The 21,871-nt window shown below is 41.7% G+C and overlaps 2 protein-coding genes across 3 annotated transcripts; both read right to left on the reverse strand.

Moving 5' to 3' along the window:
* Nucleotides 1-1,162: 1,162 nt before the first annotated feature.
* On the reverse strand, nucleotides 1,163-14,079 carry LOC121586448. Of its 2 annotated transcripts, XM_041903131.2 has the most exons (8): nucleotides 13,863-14,079; nucleotides 11,955-12,001; nucleotides 11,581-11,601; nucleotides 11,160-11,432; nucleotides 10,529-10,828; nucleotides 9,991-10,279; nucleotides 9,601-9,779; nucleotides 6,387-6,473 (listed from the first exon to the last, which is right to left on the reverse strand). In XM_041903131.2, the coding sequence occupies exons 2-7, from the start codon at nucleotides 11,986-11,988 to the stop codon at nucleotides 9,773-9,775; spliced, it is 924 nt and encodes a 307-aa protein (XP_041759065.2). In that variant the 5' UTR covers nucleotides 11,989-12,001; nucleotides 13,863-14,079; the 3' UTR covers nucleotides 6,387-6,473; nucleotides 9,601-9,772. The 2 variants fall into 2 exon arrangements, with proteins under 2 accessions (XP_045082303.1, XP_041759065.2); XM_045226368.1 differs by lacking the exons at nucleotides 9,991-10,279; nucleotides 10,529-10,828; nucleotides 11,160-11,432; ... (1 more) ...; nucleotides 11,955-12,001; nucleotides 13,863-14,079 and adding an exon at nucleotides 1,163-6,091 and having other exon boundaries at nucleotides 6,375-6,473; nucleotides 9,601-9,984.
* Nucleotides 14,080-15,131: 1,052 nt separating this feature from the next.
* On the reverse strand, nucleotides 15,132-21,778 carry LOC121586449 (tubulin beta chain). The gene is made up of 4 exons (XM_041903132.2): nucleotides 21,573-21,778; nucleotides 18,347-18,455; nucleotides 17,546-17,656; nucleotides 15,132-17,337 (listed from the first exon to the last, which is right to left on the reverse strand). The coding sequence occupies exons 1-4, from the start codon at nucleotides 21,627-21,629 to the stop codon at nucleotides 16,280-16,282; spliced, it is 1,335 nt and encodes a 444-aa protein (XP_041759066.1). The 5' UTR covers nucleotides 21,630-21,778; the 3' UTR covers nucleotides 15,132-16,279.
* Nucleotides 21,779-21,871: the final 93 nt, after the last annotated feature.

The following is a 21,871-nucleotide window of genomic DNA, read 5'->3' on the forward strand; positions in this document are numbered from 1 at the left end:
TTTCCCCAGGAAGTCCTTTGAAATTTGGCGCGCCAGCCAGGCTTCCTTGTGCGAGATTCCACGCCATTTCCGCCCGCCTCTGTGCTGTCACTCACAGCTATGGCATAGTTATAAATGAAAGGTACTGTAGCTACCTGGCCTGCTACTACATAGGAAACTCGTAGGTAGGTAGGTAGGTAGTTAGTTAGTTAGTTAGTAGTTAGTTAGTTAGTTAGTTAGTTAGTTAGTTAGTTAGTTAGTTAGTTAGTTAGTTAATAGTCTGTTGATTTAATCGTTTGCTGTAATTAAGACAGGAAATTATTCAAGAAAAATAAGTTTATAAGGTTTTTACAGCGTTTCATACCGCGTGGCCTTCACCTTAGAACAGTGCACTGCAGCACCTGCAGTAGATACAGATTTTATTTTTGGTGTCCATTACTGAACGTTACAGGTTTGCCTATACAAAACAGTGCCATAGATTTTTCAACTAATTTGCAACTCTCTTTGTTCATGATGCTGGAAAACAGTTATTTTATAAATGTCCGTGTCCAGTTGCAGGTGGTTCTACAAAAAAAACGGTGAAAACTTAGCTCGCCATCTTAGCCGCTGCACATCTACAATTTCCCAGCATCTTTGCCAGAACTAGTCCTTTCTATGCGACACGGCCACATGAAGAAGTAGAAGACAGTGCGACTAAAGCAAAGTAGGCATATCTCACTCGATACAAAACATGGATATACTATAAACTCTTCCTGAGTTTTCTATGGTGTTTGTAGGACCACCTGCAACTGGATACAGACATTTATAAGATAACTGTTTTCCTGAATCGAGAACGAAGAGAGTATCGCCAAATGCAGGTTAGTTGAAAAATCGTTGGTGAAATTTTGTATAGGCAAACCTGTAAAGTCCACCAAAAATATTTTGTTATATTATCTGGTGTACAATATGTAGCTACACCTGCAGTAGGCTATATGTTTACATATTACAGGAGGAAACTCGATTCACTTCCAGAATTTGACTTTAGGAAATTACTTTCCCAACCCTCCTACACTAAGAATGTTCCCTAGTGAGTTTACCTCAGCTCAATATTTTTGTTCCAAAAATGACAATCATTATATTGGAAGAATATTATTGCACACATGGTACTGACACAAGAAACAATAATGTCATCCTTTTCCATCTCTGTCTCTTCAAAATCCTTTAATGGACATTGCTCATTCATTACAGAAAACAAATATTTGTAAAAATTCTGTGCATGATGCCAAAAGTATAACATTTTCTAAATTGTTAATTCTAGCATACAAGGGCATAGTTGTTCATACATGATAGTGAAGTATTATAAAAGTCAATAATAATATAGCTAGAGAGCCAACAGTATGAATTCTGGACTTAAACCTAACAGGCGAGTTTGGAAAGTAATTCATTTGAATGAAACAAAACAATAAAATGCAATAATAACAACCGAGCGTTAGCATGCATCATTTCATAGTTGCAGAAGCAGTTTTCCTTAATAAATCTGACATCTTTTCCCACCAAGGTACCTGAAATAAACCTGCCAGGTAGGTATAACATTCAGCTGAATTCAGCTATAGACTTTGGGCTTGTGAACTCAACCCTGAAGTAGGTAAACTGGACATATATTGCTGAATACTAAATACTACTGAGTCTTGTTTGTAATGAATGGTCATACTTTGTTGCCGAAATCACACATTCTTTACCTGTATATAGCATAAAGTCACTCCAAGACATACTCTCAGCCATGGGTGACCATTTGCTTGCATACCATGTTGGCTGACATCAATATTAAGAATATAATCATTGTTCTCTTCTAATGCAGGTCTACAAAAAACATGCCCTCCCATTCTAGCATTCTGACACGTTTTTCCCCTTATATTCTTAGTATTTTTTCAAGACAAACATTTCCTAAGTCATCACATCATAAGCATTTAATACCCATTCCAATGAACCTAAAAAAAGAAACTGGTAGATGTGAAAATTGCAGAGGTGATTTTGTAATGGCTTTTGCGGGTGACGTGTACATTATTCCAGTCTTAGCCATACTAATATTGACAATGAGAATACCTCCTTGACTGCATGAACAGACACCAAAAGGATAGGATCTACAGTGCAATTTAAATATTACAGTATTCCTGCTGTTTCACAGGCAATCTACAGGTCAACATGCGGCAGTCGTTTTTGGGTACACTATAGCTGACAACAGTTATCTGCATAAGAAGAAAAAAGCGTAATATTAGTTAAAGTAGTCGTGATACTAAGAGTTCTTATGAAATGTTCAAGCATGTCTAGCGTTTTCCAAAAAACATTCTGAGGTGCTGATACTATCGTGTGATACTGTAGGTAGATGATATGTGATGCAAACGAGAGCAGAAGAGAAAGAGAGAGAAAAATAGGCATTTTACTGCTATTATGTCTCCTCAATCACTCAGTCTAAGGCATCTCCTATATTATGTGTATCAGTGTAACTACTGTGAACATAGTGAAAGGATAAATTACCCAACTCAGGGATATAAAATCGTGCATAACTTTGCAGTAAGAAACAGTATTGGCAATACACATGCAATATATCTAGGCTATATACAAGAGTGCTTGAAAGTGAGCTTTGGGTAATGTTTGTAAGGTAAGAATTGTAGATTTTTTTCTTTCTGTTTTTGTTTTTTTACAACATTTCAGTGCTAAAGCACAGATATTGCTCAAGATTCAATCAGAAATCAATCCCCCTTCAATTAGCTAAAATAGGAATGAGTTCAAATGTACCTCACCAGACCATGGATTCAGTAGCTTCTTACCTGACATGAAAGGGATAGCTTTAAAGATTAGGTGGCTTTTACATTGTCTTTAGTCAAAGTTGTCATTTCATCCTAATCCAATTCTAAATAATCAGTGCAAATTCAGCACCCATTGAACACAAATCTATAAAATTGTAATACTCTACAAAACCAAGATAATAGCTGATAGAATATCAACAATCAAGTAGCTACATCATATATGATGAATTTACACATAAGATATTTTGCATTAAAAACAATTTAACCTTAATTTTCAACCAAAAAAAGGAATGTAGAATAATACTTGTATTTTGCAGGTATTATTATTTGCAATTCAATTCATTTAACTTTTTCTCATATTATATTTGTGCTTTTTCTTTCAGACATCAATCATGTCTGCCTTACTCCCTTGAATACCACTCACGGACATCCTAAATCAGTTACAACACGAGGTAGCGATATTGCTAGCAGACGCTGTCCCCAACAACAACTATGCCATATCCCAGAATGCCTCGGACCGTTACACCCCTTCATTACCTTTGTTTTGACCTTTGTACCATGATCATCTATACACACACCAATTATCGACATACAGAATGCCCTTGTTAATAATATGCAGAACCTGATCGGAGTAGAGTTGAAACCAGTGAGAATCCTTAGTGGAATGGTGTGTATTAATATGCTGTTACTGAAGCAAATGGACTGGTGATGGATGTCTTTGTAATGTATATTTGCAGCAAATGGACAGATAGACATCGCTCACTGATGTTATCTGAATGGTTCTGCGTTTTTCCTGTTCAGAATGAATAGATTGAATAGATCCGTGATATAGGCCTATTTGACAGTACAATTCTAATAGAACTTAGACAATACAATAATCTTGAAATTTCAACAGTTCAGCAATCACGAAGTTGGATAAGAATTATGTTCTGTTTTGCATTGTGACTTTGCCGCTTTATTGTCATCTAGTCATGCATCCTCACCTATCTGAAATACAAGGCGTTAGAAAAAATGCTGTACTGAATTGAGATGAAGTAGCTACTGTTATTAGTTTAGAGTTTCTGGGTGGGATGTGTAGTTCAAATAAATGAATCTGACAGTACATATTGTGTTAAAAGGAAATGCGCAAACATTCTCCCATAAAGACCGTGATGAATGCAGCAGCAAATGCATTGAATCTTAATAACTTGCTGGCTTTGTTGGTACTCCATTCTCAGTAAGCAATGTGTTTTCAGTCTGTCAGGAAAGTTGGCTTAATCGTTAGCATTTATCAATTCAGCACTCAGTTCATTTTAGGCCGTGGAGTCAGGCAAAATAGTAATGAAAAAAGGAACGTGACATCATGCAGGTCATTCATTCTCAATAGGTCTGCCTTATCACCTTATTCTTCCACTATCACTCTTGAGTCTGTCTTTATTAAAGGGCAACGATCCAAACGTTCAGGTCCCGTCCAAAGAGATCATTGTCATGTCCGATCCATCAGAGAAGTTCTAGAAGTCCCTGTTCCAAGGCTTGTTCTGCAGTGGCTGGGGTTGTAATGAGAAACATGCTCTTATGTGGATGGGTTCAGAATGGCCTGATGTGAAGTTGCCGTTGTATTCGTTCTGGGTCATTTGTGTTGCAAGATGAGGGATGTAGTAAACATTTACTTTACTGGAAGTGGCAGAGATTGGACACCTTGTTACATACCCAGGGACACTACTAGCTTTCTTGCATAGAATGGTGTTATTCAATCTACGAGGCTTGTGTCAGTTAGCAAGAATTATCTAAGAAGATCTTGGGGGTTTTAGCTCTCCAACTCTGTTATTCTATAGAGGCTATATGCTGAGACAAGCGCTTTCTCTGAGTTGGTGTTAAAGCCTTCTGCCGTGCCTGTACTTTCTGTTAATAGTGTCTCTCTGGATGTAATGAAATTGTAGCGGTGTAGGCCTATGTCAGATACTCTGGGTTTATGGTTGTCAGAAGCGTTATTTACCAAGATTTTTTTAGAAAATAAAGTTGTCTTTATTGGTTTTGTTAATCTAGTATTACAATGTTATTCATATAATTAAGTTGGTCTATTACCCTATGTCATACTTTTTGCTGCCATGTCTGTGTCCCCACATACAGTATCGGTGGAAGGAACATTCAATGCTAATAAGAAAGTTGGATCAAATATATTGTAGCTCTGTCAGAAATGTTATCATTTTTGTCATTATAGGAATTCTGGGATTCATTTTTACAGGATTTTTTTAATATTATTACTCAAATCTGTGTGCGCTCATTTCTTTTGGACATTGTAATCTTAATGCATTTTCATCAATTATCATAATGCACTTTCCCTTAGTCCACCAAGTTATCTTAGATATTATCTCTGTGTCTGTGGTTCTTAAGCATGCATGCACTACGCAGTCATTAATACTATCAATTGCCTCTTGGCCCAGCTAAGGATAAATCCTGGCTTTAAGTCTAATTTAAAAACATGTGTAACAGGGGTCAGTGTGCTGCTAACAGTTTAGCGTTCTCCACTGTCCGACTGCCCCATACTGGGCTCGAACCGGTGATCCTCTGCTTCACAACACAACACAACACACGTGACCGCCCTCTGACAACATTCCAACGGGTTGAGCCACCCTAAAGGTACCAATTGGATGGCTCCATCCGCGACATTTCAAGGTAGCTGTGGAGTGAGCTTACGGTATGTTCTTAACTCCATTACACATGCATTTCCCATATGCACAGAATTCAAGTGTTCTAATGAGCTAGGGTCTTGTATTTGTTCTTTAGGAAGTCTAGTGCATTTAGATTGGCAATTTTTACACCAAGTGTTTTTGTGTAGCTTTAGTTTAAAAAAGCAGTGATCAGGATTTGGGTAGTGTGTGTGAGGGGGGAGTAATTGAGGCAGAAGAGTCAGGGTGTCCGGTGGTTTGTGTCTGACTTTTAGGAATAAAGTGCAGGAGCTCTCAGGTGGTGGTGCTCTCTGCAGTGGCATTGGGAACCAATGGGCTGCTTGCTTTATCAGCAGGCTCTGGAGTGCTGACACCCATCAGGTTTTCTTCAGGGGCATCGGCCTCAGAGCGGGCCTGGGTCACAGGGCTGGGGCTCATGGCCGAGTCGGGGGTCCGGTTGGCGCTTTGTTCTCCCTCGGGGATGACGGTGGCGGCCACGCTGTCAGAGTTGTTGAGAAGCAGCTTGTGGGAGGTAAAGGTCTGGGGTATGTCCGTCTCGCATTCGCTGTCCAACGGGAGGGCGGAAGAGTTGAACTCTACCCCCGAGTCGCTCATCTCCAGGAAGTTCTTGTCCGAGGAGAGAGTGTGGTAGCGGCCTGCTTTGGATACCTCTAGACCCTGTGGAAGGAAAGTAACGTGGGGGAGGAGAGAGTAAAGAAAGGTTCAGCAAAAAAGGAACATGAATGATTCATTTCCTATGTTTCTGCAAATGTAGATTAGGTACTGCTTGGCATGGAGACTAGTTATTTTATGGAAACATTGCCCCAGTATTTTTGTTTATGTCTGTCTTTATTTAAAACATTTGCAATTATAATGGTGAAATCTGTTTTCCTCGTGCAACTTAACATGTTCACCGGTAGGCCACTTCCCACCCTATAATGTTTCCCTGAGCCCTGCTTACCTTGATAGTGACCTCAGTGCTTTCTGTAGCATTGCTGTTGTCCCACGTAGACGCCAAAGTGGACTCCTCAGCGAACCGTGTATAGGCCTCTTGAACAACCTACCACCAACAACAACACAAGAGGGTCGTATTTTAGCAGGAACCCACGGCAAGCACATTACAGTAGCAATCACAAGTTCACTTCATCATGTATACTGCGCGTCATAAAAAACACATACAGGTAAATAGGAGTTGGCGCAAAAAAAGCACATGTACTGCACATGAAGCTCTTATATAGATGTATAAGTTCGTAAGGTGTGTATATATAGTGACAGGTTGAGAGACTGGAGTTGTTGGCGTGAAAAGAACACCCTGGAAGTTTAAAGGACCAGGCTTCAGGGAGCCATCGTACTTGAGGAACAGGGTATCGCATTCTAGTGTGTATGTCACGAGAGAGAGATGAGGTAGATCAATCAATTTTTATGTCGGAACGCTAAGGAAACTGCCTTTGCAGTCCCCACAGCAATCAGACAAGCTGTCCAGGTTTGTCGCCTAGTCTCCAGAAATCCATAATGAAGTGGGACATGAAGCCTCGCTACATCTTAATAGTGTCGTCTAAACATCCAGAGCAAACACCTTACAGGGGGATTAGAACAGTAGAGGCCCCTCGCATCATGTCACAATATATACATGTAAATTATCTACGGTACACCACTTTCAAACACAAAAATGTATAGCATCAGGTGTACAACAATTACAGACACACACATAGACACAGACAAATACAAATACAAACAAAGAGAAATGGCACACCTTTGACACATATTTCTGTTGGGCTAGTAGCTGATTAAGCAATAGAGTTCCCCTCAATTTTTGGTAATCAAGAATACAATCTTACTTGGATGTACAGTGTCGCATACTTTGAATAGTTACTACAGTACTTGAATTGGCCCGGCTTCCCAAACCCAGATTAAGCCTGTAACTGGACTAAAAAGCATCCTCAACAGAGATTCTCCATTGAGCATGTGTTTTAGACCAGGAGTAATCTGTGTCCAGAGAACCCACCCAGTGTGTACTCTTAAACTACATGATGTCATACTGCACAACGCTCTTGATCGATGTACAGTAGTTATTTGATGCAGTAATTGATGTCTATGAACTCATCTCCACAGTGTTCCATTACTAGAGAACACTAATTGCTATAATACCATAGTGTATTTCTGTGATAATCTTAGTCCAGGTGGCAACTTAATCCAGTGTATTATACAGCCTAATCCCACATTATGTCTGTATACTCTTCATGTAGGCTACTGTAAGTGTGCTACTAACTAGGTGTACATATCCTGGTTCCTAATGTGCAATTCACAATGTACCACAGCATATAATCAAGAAAACAAGTGGTAGATCTAGTCCAGTATCACCAAGCCAATTGATATGTTAATCGCTACTGCCCCGATCTTAGACAAACGCACAGTAGACACACACACACACACACCACACATCAGCACATACTCACACATACACATAAATACATGTTTACCTTGTAACTCCGCCCCCAACAATAATATATGTGCATATGTGCTTGAGAATAGCTGAATCGTATTGGACGGCTGCATCTGTATGCTTATTTGCACTGAGGCTATGACTGCAGTTATCATGAATTATCATGAATGAGTAACTGCAGTTATTTGTCAGCTTGGAGATTAGCGAAAGGAGGGAGGGGTGAGGAATGGATGGTACAGACAAATAATCACTGATGGTGGTATGAGGCCCACACAGCATAGTGACGCTATGACCATCCCCAGAGCGTTAGTACAAACACCAATACAGATTCATCCACTTAACACTACGGAATGAAACCAGAACACAGTTCTCTCACCAAGCAGAGGCTCCGTCGGAGGCTCCTTTAAGAGGGAGAAACGTAACCAAAGGCAAATCGTTAACTATATTTTCCCCAAACTTGTAATTAGGCTGACATCCATTGGGTGGACCTAATACATAAGGATTGAGATGAAGGTGATGGGTGGACAATGGCAACATTGTGGGCTGCAAATGTACAATATACTTAAAATGGCCACTGATGGATTCTGCAGTATGGAGTGCGTGATGATGTATGGGTGATCTCATTTTGTGACAATGGCAACATTGTGGGCTGCAGACAAAACACTTGAAATGACCACTATGATGGAATCTGCAATGTGGAGAGAGTGATGACTAATGATATATGGATGATCTCATTTTGTGTGATTCAAAGCATCACACATCCAGGAATCCGACATTGGGCAGACAGGTTTTGTTCCATGGTGAATTCCAGCGAATTAATTAAAGTAAAGGACCTTAAGTTTAATTAAAGATATTTATCTGAGGCTTATAGGTCAAGACTAAAGACGAACACTGAGGAAAAGAGAGCAGGACAGACAAAGGTACACACAAACGCTCACAAATACAGTTAGATGTACACTGACATCTTTCTTTGACCATACTTAAAGGGATAGTGCAACATTTTACAAAATTACATTTTGGTTTCCTTACCCTGTAAGCAGTCTATCACAAGGTATGACAGCAACCCATGCTTTGGTTTTGTTGAACTTCTTTGCATTTGTGGCACAAATCCAATGCAAGTCAATGGGAACAACATTAACATTGAGTTACAAAACCAATTTTAAGATACTTTAGGATGATTTGGACATTAAGCGCGAAAATACTAATGTTGTTCCCATTGACTTGCATTGGATTTGTGCCACTAATGCTAAAAGGTTAGGAGTTGAAACAGTGGCCAGGTACACAAAACCAAAGCATGGATTGCTGTCATACCTTGTACATAGACTGCTTACAGGGTAAGGAATCCAATACGTCATTTTGTCAAATGTCTCACTATCCGTTTAAGAGGGGTTACCATCACCATTATTTATCTAACAATCACTTTGCAATCTGCGACCTGTGTAATAGGAATATAGCATTATCATTTTGGAATCATATTCAGCCATTGTCGCAGTGTGCTATGGTCTACCAGTATATTAGGCCTACAATCATAGTAACATGGTTCCAAAATATTCATTAATAACCAAAACATGAAAACTGTGCTATTGAAGAGACAATAGCCGATAATTGTTAGTAAATTAAGTGTTTTGACATGAGAATAGCATACAGATAATATAAAGCAAATGCTGTTTAACTATAGTAAAAGGGTTGGATCATGGTGTCTTAACGTTGTCACCCCTGTTGAGGAAGCGATACGGTGAGTTACCTTGACGAATGCGTCTCCATCCCCCTTGCCCGCATGCTGGGCAATGAAGGCAATTTGCCTCGCCTTCTCCGCTCGACGGCGCACGTTGATCAGGCAGGAGAGCAGGCACACCAGCAAGAGGAGGACCAGGAGGCCAAGCAAGGAGAGGATTGCAACATACAGCGTGGGTAACTTATAGGCTGAAAGAGAGAGGGAAGAAGAGAGAGAGGAAGGAGAAAGGAAAGACAAGAAAAGAGGAGAGGAGAGGTGGATGACCGGAGACGATTGTGGAGAGTTCCAACATGAAAACAATAGAGTGAAATATAAAAGAAGAAGGGAAAGAGCATTAAAAGAGGTGATACATGGATCCATATGTTAAAGCCCTAGTCTCCTCCCTGACCAACGGTTTACCTTCCACCTCCAGGAAGATGTTGGTCACAGGGAAACCCCAACAGGTCTGTCACTCTGAAGAGCCCCATGTCACTGACCCGGACCCTCTCCAGAATGCACATGGAGCCTTCTACAGTCAGCCTGCCGTCCAGTGATGGGTCCACCGGCACCACTAGCTCTCCTTGCTCCAGTATGACCCGGTCCTTCCGGTCCCAGTCTGGAGTGTACAGGAGGTTGACTTTGGTGTGGTCCACAAACAGGTTGATCTTCAAAGTGCTGCCATATGATAGGTGGACGAAGTTCTGGTGCTCTTTGGAACAAAGGGGAAAGATAAAAAGGACAAAGTTGTCAAACAATTCTGCTTGCTCTTACCTTGGCCTGTGTCTTTCAAGCTTTGTCTACCATATTTTGCCCACACCCCTAACCACAATTTCAAAAACCCCTAGACCATGTATTATCTCCCTTCCATCTCTGACATTGACCACTCCCTCTCTGACATTGACCACTCCCTCTCGGACATTGACCGCTCCCTCTCGGACTTTGGTCTTCCTCATCTCACCTTTCACGTTCAGGCATGACCTCCTCCTGACTTTCCCGTCGCGATCCAGTACGGTGAAGCTTCCCTCGTCTGTCCCCCGCACCATGCTTAGAGTCACCCTTTTCTCAGACACACTCAGACGACCCTTGTACTCCTCCGCGGGGATGGAGGTCTGGTTGAGCAGCACCACCGCCGGTGGCTCTGTGGTCTGATTGGCCTGGACATGAATGGGCCTGAACTCCAGGGTGATAGGGCCCAAGATGTCACTGAGTGGGATGTGGTATGTCTCACCGTATTTGACCACCTGCTCCAGCGCACAATCTGCCAAGGAGCACAGTACTATCACTCTGGGCTCAGGGGGAGTATTTTATTCCTATACAGTTGCACTTGCATCAGAACAGTGATCGTAATCGATTGCAGACCAAATGCAACTACCTCAACAATGCAAGAAACTCTCATTTAGATCGATATCTGCCTCTAAGGGTTACATTGTTTGCGCAGAGTTAGGATACAATCTTAGATAGTGAATGTATTAGATAAACAACGATATGAACAAGCATACAAACAGGTCGATTACAACGTTAGAAGAAAAGTTTGAAGAATTAAAAGAGCTGAAGATGATTTAACTGTGCAGTAATTAGAAGAACAGTACCCCTGACGAGGAGGATGATGTGTTTGACATCGGCAGGCGCCTCGGTGTTCTTGATCATGTACATGCCCTCGTCCTCCTCCCCCACATCCTCCAGGATGAGGTGCTTGAGGGAGTTAAGCTGGGCCCGGTGGCTCACCACCCGCCCGTCCCTCATCAGGACCACCTCGGCGGTGGGGTTGGAGGCGGGCTTGAAGAGAACCTCAGTGCTGTCTAGGGATGGGAGAGGGATGTGCACATCCTCGCCAAAAAAAGCAATCTTGTGTTCTTCTTTGACTGTAAAAGAGGTAGAGATTGATAAGGGTCCTCAGAGTTTAAAGAAGAATATGTCAGAATCAGGGAAAAGTTACTGATGGTATTCATACTCAATCTTCAGGTTTTGACAGTCACAGACAAAAAAACGGTAGATCATGCATGACTTTACCTTTCAGGGATGCAGTCAGAACTGTAGAGTAAAATAAAGGTTTATTTGAACATTACAAAGATCCTTCAAGAAGTTAGAAATTCTTTGTTCTGCTGGAAGAGAAACCACAGAACTTGGCAAATATCACAAAGCGTTTGCAATGTAAATGCCCTACATTCTCACTGCCAAAAATAGAACTGCTGTCAACAATATCAAACCCTCCATAAATTAATGAAGGGAAAAACGAAAAAAGGAACAGATAATAAATGACTCTACCCATTTTGTACTCATGTGAATAAAATCTGATATAATCATTTGACTGTGTCAAACTTTGCTTTATGCTTGTTCAACCTCTCAACCTAAATCCCTGGTAACTAATTCTCCAATATGCTTACCACTGCAGAACACGGCAACAGCAATTATTTTCATCTTGATTGAATCTCTGAAAACACAAAATAAAACATTTTTTTTCAGCAGGATATTGCTTATCTAAATATGGATTTAATTATTGTACATGCATGCAGAGTATACAAATACCTTTCAAACTAAATTGTAAATATATGAAGATTAACTAAACATAATAGGGTATAGTTTAAATCTGGACATTCAGAGCTCATATTCAATAATCTACTCCCAGTAAATTCTACTGTAACTGGAGGAAAAAAGCCATTTAAGACAAGGTGTCTGCAGTGGTATTGAGATCATTTCCTGAGGTTAACAGGAGTGGCTTGTAGTTCCCCATGGCATTAGTCAGCTCTTTTGTATGATGATGAGGCTGACCACCGTTAGACTAGAGTGGACATGAGCCTAGGCTTAGACCACCATTCTGCCTACAGTGACAGGACATGGGAAGGGGAAGGAGTTAAGTGGCTCCAAGGATCCTAGTGTACAACCATGAAAGAACACAGAGTGCTGTTTAATAAGCATTGTCTCTTTCAGCGGCATAAATGAAGAAATTACAGATTACAGAACTGGCTCTTCCCTATTTGTATCTCATATTCAGGACACAGGCTGAAAATCAAAGTGTTGCCAGAGTTTTGGAGGCAATTGATTTCCAATGGGTTGTATTTAGTATCCGAGAAGAAGGACGCTATTCTATGTTCGAGTAAAGCTTGCCTTGAGCCTGTCGCATGCAATAACAATTGACATCAATCTGTCTATTTGAGTCTATTTGACAAATGCAGAGTTAAAGGTGTTCACCCCAATTTCTCGTACATATCTAATCACTTTGACGTCCCCTTGTCGCTTTTCCTCCACTACACACTGTCGCGCGCGCAGCATCCTCTTTCTTGTTCTGTCTCTCAGTAAAACAGTGTGCAGTCTATACACCCGTGGTGTGACAAGGGTGTGTCACGCTCCGCTGCATGGGCTGTCCCAACAAGATAATACACAGCTGTGGTAATGATGATGACTATACTGCTCTGAGACTATAAGACATAGAGACTCCTCCTAACTCGAGTTACGATTTCTGTCACCCGTGTGGATTTTGGCAAAGCTCGCGCTCTCTTATTTTGCGCGCATCACACAGTACACACTCACAAACCCTCCCTCACTCGCCCCCCGAACCCCCGTCCCCGTCCACCTTCGCACAAGAGCAACTGCCATTGAAAAACCTGTATTCTCTCTTCAGTACAGTGAGTATGTAACCATACCAAACACTTACTCAGCGACTATGCTAAATTTACCATCTGTCGTTCCCATTAATTACGTAGCCTAACGATTGGGTGTCCTGGCAGGATGTCTACACATTAACGCATTGGGCAGGACATCAAACAAATAATGAAGAATCACTAATTTCACATTCAACTACCATTCGTTCATCAATTACATAAACGATTGAGTGGGGAGAAAACGAAACCTCCTCATATTGTTTGTTCTGGTGTTCATTGTAAGGATATAGCCTACAATCTGAAGATGCAGAGAGGCCGTTCAACCTTTCGAAATAGCATAAGTAGCCTATGAAATGCTGCCTGGTGCCCAACATTAGTCATTTTCTATTATTAGCCTTTGTTTATGGGAAGTGCTATACTCTACATGTAAAATAATCATGATCTTTTTATGTTTTCTAGGTGAAGATTAAGGTAATTACTGTCATCCTACCCGATTCTGCTGCGTTATTACCAGTAACACGCCCTAAATCACGCATATTAGATATATCTGTTAGACATGCATAAAAAAACAACCAAATTACCAGCCAGCAAACGAAAAAACGTCAAAATTTAACCCATACATTTCCCGGTTAAATAAAAAACCAGTAGAACTGAGCAGATATCAATGAATCATAATTCGATGCTGGTAAATACCTTTCAGACAGGCTTGGATCCGAAAACAGCAAAGCGGATGGGCGGGGTACAAGAAGTAGGGTTTTCTGGCAAATTTTGTTTTTTTCTTCTTCTTAATATCTTCCCCCTCTCCCTCACCCCCAACCCGTCAAAGAAAGGGACTTCAATGGTGTTACGAATCGGGATAATCTGGACAGCTTCGGTAGTTGTCGGCTTGTGGTCTATTAATGATCGGTGGAGCTCGTGCAATTTCGTTAGAATCCGGACTCCGGAGGTTCGGGTCTGGAAAGCTACCACTGGTATTCATGTCGGATTATGACTACTCGTTTCTGATTGGTTTGAAGGGCGTGCATTATTTCCCTTTATAAACTGGGTGGTTCGAGCCCTGAATGCTGATTGGCTGACATATCAGACCTTATACCACGGGTATGACAAAACATTTATTTTAACTGCTCTAATTACGTTTTGCTGACCAGTTTATAATAGCAATAAGGCACCTCGAGGGTTTGTGGTATATGGCCAATATACCACGGCCAAGGCCTGTATCCAGGCACTCTGCGTTGTGTCCCACATAAGAACAGCCCACATGCTGACTAGACCCGGCGCGCGCGTGCACTCACGCATTATCATTTTGTCCACCTACACAAGACGCGATCAGGACATGCAGGTTGAAATATCAAAACGAACTCTGAACCAACTATATTTATTTGGGGACAGGTCGAAAAGCATGAAACATTTATGGCAATTTAGCTAGCTAGCTTACTGTTGCTAGCTAATTTGTCCTGGGATATAAACATTGGGTTGTTATTTTACCTGAAAGGCACAAGGTCCTCTATTCCGACAATGAATCCACAGATAAAACGGTAAAAGTATGTTTTCTAGTAATCTCCTCCTTAAGGCTTCTTCTTCTTCTTTGGACTTTATATGGCGGTTGGCAACCATCTTTAAAGTGCATTACCTCAGTTCATCTTTCAATCACCCACGTGGGTATATTTTATTTGTCTGTCACTGTTTATGCCCTTTTGGACCCCATCATCACAGACCCAGGCGGAGGAATCTACATATTATAATCTAGTGTGTTAGACAAGGTAGCAATATTTGTTTTCAAGTGCTTATTCATATTTATACTCTTTTATAATCTTGTTTTACAAATCTAACAGTTTATTGATTTGATATTTGTTTCTATTTAACTGATTTTCAAAATGTTAAATGCAATGGTGTTACAGTAAATGTATTATTGCTTCATTATACCACAATATTATTTTCCTTCCAATAATAACACCAGAGAGGTTTTCTAAAAATGACTTTTTATTTCTCCACAGAGGCACCTTGCTTTTCACTTTCTCAGAGATACATTTTTTAATAATCAGAATAGAAAAAAGAAGAAAAAAAAACATATACAAGAGAGTTGCAGGTTCAGCCCTTCATAGTGCAGTACAGATGTCAACAATACCTGACACTATAGCCGGGTTTGGACATATAGATGACCTGGCTTGGACCTAAAATAACAATGGCATCTATTTGAATAGTGGTTCAAAATGTAAACAAATGTACACACACATTTGCAGAGGTTCCTTCAGATAATTTGTTTCAAAACCTTGCTATGGTCAAATGGAATGAAATTCCTGGACCTCTCCCCATTATGTTCCAGTTCCACTATCATTGAGATTGATAATACTGGTAGAACCCAAAACATTGCCATGATATTGTTGTTTGTTATAAAGCTCCATTGGCACTATCAAACTAAATCCATTAATTCATTTCATCCCACCTTTGTCTGTGTCATCCTGTATTAGCGGACGTTGGTTGGCGTCCGGGTGAGGGTGGCTCCAGGTGGCACAGACACATTCATTAAAGTCAGGCAAGAATCAAGCCCCCGTTCAGAAGTTAATTAATCTGATCCCAGATCTGTTTGCCAATGACATGGCAATGACCATAGAAGTTGGAGGCAAGACAGCACCAACAGATCTGGGACCAGGCTATAAGATAACCATAGTCTCAAAATCAGAACTCCATCTGTGGGGTGAGAGGTCCTGTAGTGCTTACAACAAAAATAACACTGAAAATAACAGGAACAATCTTTTCATAGGCACAGGCTTCTACTTTAACTTTCTTTCAACAATTTTGTTTCTTAACTTACTCATTTATTAATGGTGTCACAGTAAATGGAATGCAGACTGTGTCTGGTTTATTTGTTCATAATGCTGCTTGTCACTCCTCTCCTCCTCCCTTACTTACATTCATTCTCCCTTGTCCAGTCACATTCTTCATTCATTCTGTTCTCGTTGAGCCATTTCAGCCATTTTCAGATTTGATCCTCCATTTCTGGGCGGTTGGTCTCCTCCTCTCAGGTTTTCTTTTGGCACTTTTCTTGTTTTCCTCTTTTTGTGGTATTTTGTTATTTTCTTCCACCCCGCTCGTGTTGCTTCACTCTGTCTTTAAGCATCCTCCTCAGCCTCCTCCTCAAACTCACCCTCCTCCTCAGCGGTGGCGTCCTGGTACTGCTGGTACTCAGACACCAGGTCGTTCATGTTGCTCTCTGCCTCAGTGAACTCCATCTCGTCCATGCCCTCTCCGGTGTACCAATGGAGGAAGGCCTTGCGGCGGAACATGGCGGTGAACTGCTCAGAGATACGCTTGAACAGCTCCTGGATGGCCGTGCTGTTGCCGATGAAGGTGACTGCCATTTTGAGGCCTCTTGGAGGAATGTCGCAGACGGCGGTCTTGACGTTGTTGGGGATCCATTCAACGAAGTAGCTGCTGTTCTTGTTCTGGACGTTGAGCATCTGCTCGTCCACCTCCTTCATGGACATGCGGCCACGGAAGACAGCGGCAACAGTGAGGTAGCGACCGTGACGCGGGTCACATGCGGCCATCATGTTCTTGGCGTCGAACACTTGCTGGGTGAGCTCCGGCACGGTGAGGGCACGGTACTGCTGGCTCCCCCTGCTGGTGAGGGGGGCGAAGCCGGGGATGAAGAAGTGGAGACGGGGGAAAGGCACCATGTTGACAGCCAATTTACGGAGGTCGGCGTTGAGCTGTCCGGGGAAACGCAGGCAGGTGGTGACCCCGCTCATGGTGGCCGACACCAGGTGGTTTAGGTCTCCGTAAGTTGGCGTGGTGAGTTTGAGGGTACGGAAGCAGATGTCGTAGAGAGCCTCGTTGTCAATGCAGAAGGTCTCGTCTGTGTTCTCTACAAGTTGGTGAACCGAGAGCGTGGCGTTGTAAGGCTCCACCACAGTGTCCGACACTTTCGGGGAGGGCACCACGCTGAAGGTGTTCATGATGCGGTCAGGGTACTCTTCACGGATCTTGCTGATGAGCAGGGTGCCCATGCCCGAGCCAGTGCCCCCACCCAGGGAGTGGGTGAGCTGGAAGCCCTGAAGGCAGTCGCAGCTCTCAGCCTCTTTCCTCACCACATCCAGGACTGAGTCCACCAACTCTGCTCCCTCAGTGTAGTGGCCCTTTGCCCAGTTGTTTCCGGCACCGCTCTGACCTAGAAACATAGCAGGAAAGGAGGGACATGTGAAGGAGAAAAGGGGAAGTAAGAACACCTCAAACCCTATTTTACTTCAAAATGACAGGACTGTTTCATAATATGTATTTGTATCACTCCGTTTAATTTTCCTATGTGTGCTAACTAAAAGTGATATGTCCCTTACATTTCCAAGCAGTGCTAAACTCAAACCCCTCTCATTCCTTACCAAACACAAAGTTGTCTGGTCTGAAGATCTGTCCGAAGGGTCCGGATCTGACAGAATCCATGGTGCCGGGCTCCAGGTCCACTAGGACAGCTCTGGGTACATACTTGCCACCTCCATGAGAGACAAAGATAGAGAGACACACACCAGCTCAATACTGCAGGGAACAATAGGTTATATGATGTCAAGGGGAGTGGAACTCCTGTCTGTCCAATAGGGGGAGGACAAAATATATCACGTCCTGTACACCTCCATTAGTCCACGAATTATGTGATCCTATTCAGTATCCCCTGCCACATTGAGATTTTCACCCATTACGTTACATTATGGATAGAATTTAAATGAATCTCAATTTCAATAGAATAAATGCATATATGTATGTTTACATATACAGTACCAGTCAAAAGTGTGGACACACCTACTCATTCAATTGCTGCAAAGAAACCACTACTAAAGGACACCAATAAGAAGAAGAGACCTGCTTGGGCCAAGAGAATGCCAAGAGTGTGCAAAGCTGTCATCAAGGCAAAGGGTGGCTATTTGAAGAATCTCAAATATAAAATATATGTTGATTTGTTTAACACTTTGTTGGTTACATGACCCATATGTGTTATTTCATAGTTTTGATGTCTTCACTATTATTCTACAATGTAGAAAAGAGTAAAAAAAATAAAGAAAAATCCCTTCAATGAGTAGGTCTGTCCACATTTTTGAGTGGTAGTGTATGTACATGTATGTGTAAGCACCAAAGACTTTATTCTGTTGAAAGGTTCTTTGTAACTCTAGAGGGTGTAGATGTGCTACCTGAAGCCTCGTTGTAGTAGACACTGATCCTGTCCAGCTGCAGGTCGCTGTCTCCATGGTAGGTGCCTGTGGGGTCGATGCCATGTTCATCGCTGATCACCTCCCAGAACTAAAGAGGTCAGATCAATAAAAGTCAACAGAGAGGCTTGAATTGACACAGGCCAGCACTGCTAAAGTACAGGTTGTGCTGAGTGGCTGAACTACCAACATCATGTAATAGCCCATTCCCTTGTGTGGTGGTGTGAGGTCAAGTGGTTGGGAAGCTGAGCTAGTAGTGTATATTTGGTTGTTGTTACTATATTATTATATTAGAAACGTAATGAAAAAATGACTATTGCTGTAAAGATGAACATGGCCATATACCATATATGGTATCCTCTACAACACATCACTTACAAAATACCATGCAAGACAAACTATTATGTTAAGTTGAACCGTATACCATATGGATATTCAATACATTCCATCATTCCAAAACTATTCAAAATGTCTCCCAGTGGCATTGTCTATCCTGGCACAGATGTGTGCTCTTGACTTCCCAGCTATCACATGGGTGAAAAATTGCTGTCGAATTCTCTCAGGGAGTGTAGAAAGCAAACGTGGGCATTAGCTCAGAAACTACCCTCAGTTCCATCCCTCCTGAGGCAAATTCAAGAGATAATTACCTTCGCAGTCACAAGACATTGAGCAGTACGTTCAAAATCGCATTTGCAAGCCTGGCCTCTAGCCCTAAATACCTGTTTCTCTTCCTGAATTAGTGCTTTCTAGCTAGGCTACAAAGAGTCCCCCTTGTGTAATGTACAGTATGATCACAGTTGGTGTGTGCTCTGCTGTATTCATTAGTTCAGCTTCACAGTCACACTGCAAAGCCATAGTCGGTCGGCAGGTAGTCTAGTGGTTAAGAGTGTTGGGCCAGTAACCGAAAGTTCACTGGTTCGAATTCCCGAGCTGACTAGGTGAAAAATCTGTCAATGTGCCCTTGAGCAAGGCACTTAACCCTAATTGCTCATGTAAGTCGCTCTGGATAAGAGGGTTTGCTAAATTACTTTAATGTATTTGGTATTTTGAAGTCTGTATAGTAGGCCTATGTGTGGATGTGAGTGTGTGTGTGTGTGTGGTTGTGTCACTACCACTGGTGTCACTTTTCTGACATGGGAGGCTGCAGCAATAACAAGGGGTTGGAGTAATCTGGATAAACATCTAGCCTTGGAGAGGAAGCCAAGATCAAGACATGGCGTAAAGAGCTGCTTAAAACAACTGTACGTATACTATAATAATAATATGCCATTTAGCAGACGCTTTTATCCAAAGCGACTTACAGTCATGCGTGCATACATGGGTGGTCCCGGGGATCGAACCCACTACCTTGGCGTTACAAGCGCCGTGCTCTACCAGCTGAGCTACAGAGGACCACTACTATACTAGAATAAGACCGTCCATGAAGATTCATTCTAAATGGCTAAACAAGAGCGCGAGAGACGCAATACTCTGTAGGCTAACACATAAGCAGGTAAAGTATAACCATCCCAGAGGAATTAGACTACTGGGACAGATTGATGGGGTGAGACGTTAAGGCGAAACTTCGTTAAGGAAGTGGCACAGACTGTCACATGAACTCAACTGACACTAATCTAAAATTGAGAGAGAACCTTGTGTTATATCATACACATCTTGATCGTTCACTCCACTTTGCCATCCATTCTTTAACCCCACTCAATATCAAGAATGATGAGTGAAATGGCCAATTCTTGTTCACCGTGCTAATACAAATTCTCATTTAACACATCAACAAGTTAGGGCTACAAAATTAGGCTAGAGACACACTCCATTTCCATTCACCACAAAGGGTAGGGCTGAATAGATTTATGTAGCTAACCAGAATAGACAGCATATTTAAAGAGAGTAATTGAGGCCTTGTGGATATTAAATTATGTTGATTACATTTCACTGGCGCACTGGACCCTCCATGGCGGTGTTCCCAAATGGTGTTGTGTAAAATAACTAAGTTGTGGATAGAAACATATAGGCTACACTAAAGCGTCAACTCGGCTCTTTATCACAAGCGTTAGTCATTTAAATGACGTCATCTGCTCTCATAGTCTACCGCTTGTTCATATCCCTCCCCCTCGCCCAGAAGCCCCCGTCACAGTTGTTGGCATTCGTTCCTCTCCCCTGCCTGCTTCAGCAACTTTCTCATTTTTTTCTTAAAGGGCGTTTATTCAGCTCCAACAAGACAACAGTTGAGTGTCCCCGCTATTCTACTTAAATCACCATTGTGAAATGACCATCATAGCGTTAATAATGGTTTATTTTACTGGTCTATTATGCGCACTCAGCCAAGAGTCGGCGTGTAAATGCGCAACAGGGCATGCGTTTTTGTTGTAAAAAGCCCATTACTCTTTTAAAGTTTGACTTGTGCCACTGCCTAAAGATGATTCAAGAATAGTAGTCTATCTAGAGATGTAAATGTTTAATGCAAGGGAATACTGAGACTAAAATGATAGGAAACCTTGACTTGGCAAACCACAAAGAAAACGAAATAAATTGTCTCGAAAATTCTATCTTTGCGCATCAACATCTGTAAACCACGGGGGGTGAACTATATGAAGCTATAGTTTTTTCCACAGTGTCATAACTGTAGGACTAAGTGTATTTTGTAGTTGTTTTATCATTTGTGTTTTAAAGTCTTCATTTTCGACATCTGTTTTTCGTAGTCTATTGAAGAGAAGGCAATTCCAGACACAAAAACAATGAGCGTGGCAGAGAGAGAGGCCAGACAGAGGGACACAGCCACACGCCCAGCGAAATCATGTCTCGATAGACCCGTTATCTCACTATAATAAAATAACTGTCAGCGTTTTTCCAGTTGCGCTTTCTTCTACAACTAGTTCACATTGGCAAATGATACATTTATATCCCATAATGAACAAAAACGAAGTAGAAGCTTTTAAACATGACTGAAAAGGGGCCAACAAAAGGGATATTCTTTTCGGTCCTCTTCATCCATTGAGAGAACTTTAAATGGCCATCTCATGTTAGAAAAAGAGACCATAACGGAATATTATGCATTGAATGTTTATCATTTAGGCTAAGTGGAACATTTCAACTTAAAATACACATAGCCTAGAATACAACTTTTTGTCTCGATTAGCAACAAATGGTACAATGCATTATTGATTAATTCCCAAATGTAAGCCTTGTTCATTTCAGTTTTCAAGATTCTTACCTTGGCCCCAATCTGGTTACCGCACTGACCGGCCTGAATGTGTACGATTTCCCTCATTCTGTATGCTTGTTATAATAGAAAATACAAGAGAAGAAGTGGTGTGCTGTTATGTCCACACAGTTGACCCACTGACCACTGAGAAGTACTTGGATGCCACCTTTGAGCAAGGCGGGACAAAGATTTATACGTCTGGACCGTGGCCAAACCGAGGTTTCGGAAACCCAATCTTGATTGGCTGAGGAAAGAAAGTCTAAGTCTAAAGGGTTTCTCTGCCGTAATGAAAGGGGCCGGAAGTAGAG

The sequence above is a fragment of the Coregonus clupeaformis genome, chromosome 17, assembly GCF_020615455.1.
Source record: "Coregonus clupeaformis isolate EN_2021a chromosome 17, ASM2061545v1, whole genome shotgun sequence".
Taxonomy (NCBI): domain Eukaryota; kingdom Metazoa; phylum Chordata; class Actinopteri; order Salmoniformes; family Salmonidae; genus Coregonus; species Coregonus clupeaformis.